The sequence below is a fragment of the Chanos chanos genome, chromosome 8, assembly GCF_902362185.1.
Source record: "Chanos chanos chromosome 8, fChaCha1.1, whole genome shotgun sequence".
NCBI lineage: Eukaryota > Metazoa > Chordata > Actinopteri > Gonorynchiformes > Chanidae > Chanos > Chanos chanos.
The window spans coordinates 4,936,452-4,941,451 of record NC_044502.1 but is presented as its reverse complement, the minus strand read 5'-3'; the positions used below and the strand labels follow the sequence as shown (position 1 = coordinate 4,941,451).

Sequence of the window (5,000 nt, the reverse complement as noted above, 5' to 3'; positions counted from 1 at the left end):
AAAAAAAAAGAAGAAAAAAAGGAGGGGAGAGATAATTGCTTGATTTAAAGATTACTCATGCTTTCAGGCAACTTCACGCCTGTAAATCATAGCACAACAACACTTCAGATGACTGCAGGGTTTCTGTGTGAGAGGATATCTTTTTTTTATCTCTGAATTCGGCGACACGGTCGCTTACGGTGCCCGCGTACCACGTTCCCGCTTTACTCCGGCTCGTGCGTAAGTTTACACGCGACTGGGGCATGATATCACGTTACAGAAGCGTTTTAAAAAAAACCACGCGTCATAATCCGCTTCACGCTCGCCTCCTGAAGCTTGGGATCCAGGCTGCTTTGGGTGTGTGGTTTGAGAGGGAGGGAAGAATCGGGTGCAGGTCATACACACACACACACACACACACACAAAAGAGAGAAAAATAACAATGACCTGTGATTCACACTCACACACCCATACAAATGTATATAGTCAACCAGGAATTTCCAGGAACATCTTTTTCGACTTGAGGAACAGTTACCTTAGTATGTGAGGAATGTGAGTGTCTTTAATATTCGTCTTTTGTCTGAGGTGACTCTCTCTTTCAATCATTCCCTCCCTCTCTCTCTCTCTCTCTCTCTCTCTCTCATGTCACTCCTTCATACCTTTGTCTTTTCTTTTTCCTGGAATGTTGGGAATGTCTCTGGGGAGGTCGACCGGTGACTCCCACTGGCCCAGGTGAAGGTGGCTGAACTTGTTTGAATTGACACAGATACTGCTAACACACACACACACACACACACACACTCTCCTACACAAACATCTGGTATCATCCGTCAGCCGAACGCTCAAACAAACAAACAGTCTTATCTCACACTGATACCCAACACGTTTGGACACACCTGCGCATGGCGTACACCTGACACGCCAGTTTTCTCAGTTTTCTCCGATTTGTTATGGTTACAGCGACTATCAGAGAATAAACTGTTTCTCTTCCTTCTCTCTCTCTCTTTTTCTCTCTCTCTTTCTTTCTTCAGAGGGACCCAGACTACCTGAAGTTATGGCTGGAGATTTTCATTGGCTCTTATGACAGATGTCTGGATGTGGATTTCGAGAAACCACCTACAAGGTATGTCCGCTCCACCTGACTGGAAGATACCTGTCAATCAATTTCACAGTCAACAGTCAGTTAGCGTCTTTGTGTCTGTGTGTGAGTATGTGTATGAAACTGAAAGTCATTCCTCACTGTGAGAAATCAGTGTCAAACAATGACTGGCCTTTGTGTGCAGAAAAAAACCCAGTCGTGAAGATGAATTCATTGTGCGTGTGCGTGTGTATGTGCGTGTGCATGTGTGTGTGTGTGTTTTCGCCAGTGGTTTTAAAGAGCACCATGCCATCAGGGTCACGTTTTAATACAAGTGAGGAACAATATAGTGAAAAGCTATCAGCCCTGGCATCTGTGTGTGTATGTGTGTGTGTGTGTGTGTGTGAGAGAGAGAGAAAGAGAGTGTGTGTACAGAAATGGGAGCTTTATATTGGCAGAGCCCTTTTACCAGCTGTGATCACATGACGTGCTCAGTCTGTCAGATTATGTTACATAAGCCAGAGCATGAGCGGAGTGTGACCGTGGGATTGGACGACTGAAAAACAGAGAGAGAGAGAGAGAGAGAGAAGGATGGATGGATGGATTAAATCCCTTTAGATTCGCTCCGTTGCAGCGTTGCCTCTTTTCGCAGCTGTCCTGCTCTCGTACGATCACCGCAGGTACCACAGCACATCGGTAAAAAAATACGCCAGGGGCCGCGCAACGGAGGCAGAGACACAGACTCCTATTCTCTCTCTCATCTCCCTGTCTCAGCGCAGAACATAACAGATACTCCTATTCTCTCTCTCATCTCCCTGTCTCAGCGCAGAACATAACAAATACTCCGGAATTCTCTCATCTCCCTGTCTCAGCGCAGAACATAACAAATACTCCGGAATTCTCTCATCTCCCTGTCTCAGCGCAGAACATAACAAATACTCCGGAATTCTCTCATCCCTGTCTCAGCGCTGAACATAACAAATACTCCGGAATTCTCTCATCCCTGTCTCAGCGCTGAACATAACAAATACTCCGGAATTCTCTCATCCCTGTCTCAGCGCTGAACATAACAAATACTCCGGAATTCTCTCATCCCTGTCTCAGCGCAGAACATAACAAATACTCCGGAATTCTCTCATCCCTGTCTCAGCGCTGAACATAACAAATACTCCGGAATTCTCTCATCCCTGTCTCAGCGCTGAACATAACAAATACTCTGGAATTCTCTCATCTCCCTGTCTCAGCGCTGAACATAACAGATACTCTGGAATTCTCTCATCTCCCTGTCTCAGCGCTGAACATAACAAATACTCCGGAATTCTCTCATCCCTGTCTCAGCGCAGAACATAACAAATACTCCGGAATTCTCTCATCCCTGTCTCAGCGCTGAACATAACAAATACTCCGGAATTCTCTCATCCCTGTCTCAGCGCTGAACATAACAAATACTCCGGAATTCTCTCATCCCTGTCTCAGCGCAGAACATAACAAATACTCTGGAATTCTCTCATCCCTGTCTCAGCGCAGAACATAACAAATACTCTGGAATTCTCTCATCCCTGTCTCAGCGCAGAACATAACAAATACTCCGGAATTCTCTCATCCCTGTCTCAGCGCTGAACATAACAAATACTCCGGAATTCTCTCATCCCTGTCTCAGCGCAGAACATAACAAATACTCTGGAATTCTCTCATCTCCCTGTCTCAGCGCAGAACATAACAAATACTCCGGAATTCTCTCATCCCTGTCTCAGCGCAGAACATAACAAATACTCCGGAATTCTCTCATCCCTGTCTCAGCGCTGAACATAACAAATACTCTGGAATTCTCTCATCCCTGTCTCAGCGCAGAACATAACAAATACTCCGGAATTCTCTCATCCCTGTCTCAGCGCAGAACATAACAAATACTCTGGAATTCTCTCATCCCTGTCTCAGCGCTGAACATGACAAATACTCTGGAATTCTCTCATCCCTGTCTTAGCGCAGAACATAACAAATACTCCGGAATTCTCTCATCCCTGTTTCAGTGCAGAACATAACAAATACTCCGGAATTCTCTCATCCCTGTCTCTGCGCAGAACATAACAGATACTCGGGAATTCTCTCATCCCTGTCTCAGCGCAGAACATAACAAATACTCCGGAATTCTCTCATCCCTGTCTCAGCGCTGAACATAACAAATACTCCGGAATTCTCTCATCCCTGTCTCAGTGCAGAACATAACAAATACTCCGGAATTCTCTCATCCCTGTCTCTGCGCAGAACATAACAGATACTCGGGAATTCTCTCATCCCTGTCTCAGCGCAGAACATAACAAATACTCCGGAATTCTCTCATCCCTGTCTCAGCGCTGAACATAACAAATACTCCGGAATTCTCTCATCCCTGTCTCAGTGCAGAACATAACAAATACTCCGGAATTCTCTCATCCCTGTCTCTGCGCAGAACATAACAGATACTCGGGAATTCTCTCATCCCTGTCTCAGCGCACAACATAACAAATACTCCGGAATTAGCCAGCCTCATTCTCAGTCCTCTCCGTTTCTTCTTGTGTTTCAGGACAGAACACGTTTTGGTTTTTTGGTTTTTTTAGGTCCTTGCGTGTTATTTTTCACTTTTCATCTGTAAGACGGCCTTCGTTGTCTAGTAGTCGATATCTTTTTTTCTTTCTTTCTTTTCTTTTTAATGGCAGAGTGAGTTCGGGCACACGATGTGTTACATGAAAAAAATAATTTTCCTTTCATCTAAGTGAAGGCTCTAGGGGTATAAATGATTGCTTAGTGCAGGAGAGACCTTTCCCGGAGTGACGGTTTTACCTCCCGGCCCTGAGTGGCACCAGAGGGAATGACACGCGTAGAGAAGCACTGACTGACTGCCTCCCCTCAGGGGCCTGGGTAAATGGAGAAAAGGAGACTGTAGTAGCACTGCTCTCGTACACCCTTTATAAAATCACCTAACACATCCTGGGAACACTGGGAACATTGGTTTGTGTCCTGACCTGATTTAAGGAGAATTTCAGTCCAAACACACACACACACACACACACACACAGAGCAAAGAAAACGCAGAAGAGTAAACATGTTGGCACATCTCTAATACGTTCAGATCAGAGCTACTGCCCAAAAACCAAACAAACATCAACCACAACGGAAAGCTATGACAGCTTATCTGAAATCCTGTTTGTGTGTGTGTGTGCGCACGTGTGTATGTGTGTGTGTGCGTGCATATTTGTGTGTGTGTTTATATTTGTACATGTTTGTGTGTTCATGCGTGTTTATATTTGTGTGTGTGTGTGTGTGTGTGTCCATGTGCAGGTTGGAGGAGGTGCCACCTGTTATGTCCATGCTGCCTGATAACATCCTGCAGGTGTTGAGGTTACAGCTGCTGCAGTGTGTGCAGAAAGCCTCCGAAGGCCTGGAGCCAGAGCAGCAGAACCTCGCTCTGCTGCTCCTCAAGTTCCTTATCGTCATCTGCAGGTCCGTCCTCCACTGCATCGCTCACAGAGCACTTTAGCACTGACTCATCCACCACCACATCACTCACAGAGACCGCCATCCCTCACAGTGCATTTACCTGTCACTCACAGAGACCGCCATCACTCACAGTGCATTTACCTATCGCTCACAGAGACTGCTGTCACTTTCAGGGCATTAACCTGTCGCTCACAGAGACCCCTGTCAATCAGAGCTTTCATGTGTTACTCACAGAGAACACTGTCACTCACAGAGGCAGTCATCTCTCACAGAGCATTTATGTGTTACTTACAGAGATTACCATCAGTCACATAGCATCCGTCTGTCAATCACAGAGACCATGGTCACTCACAGGGCACTGATGCGTCACTCACAGAAACCGCCATCACTCGCAGCGGATTTATCCATCACTCACAGAAACTACCTGTCACTCAGAGACCTGTCCCTGTTACATGGAGAGCACACT

General features: G+C 46.0%; 1 protein-coding gene across 1 annotated transcript in view; it reads left to right on the top strand.

The window, feature by feature from the left end:
- Positions 1–5,000, top strand: part of nbeal1 (neurobeachin-like 1) — a 52,586-nt gene that overhangs the window by 8,981 nt on the left and 38,605 nt on the right. The window contains exons 2-3 of the mRNA XM_030781195.1: positions 1,011–1,102; positions 4,376–4,537. Of these exons, the coding sequence (XP_030637055.1) occupies positions 1,011–1,102; positions 4,376–4,537 (254 nt within the window). The remainder of the gene's footprint in view (positions 1–1,010; positions 1,103–4,375; positions 4,538–5,000) is intronic.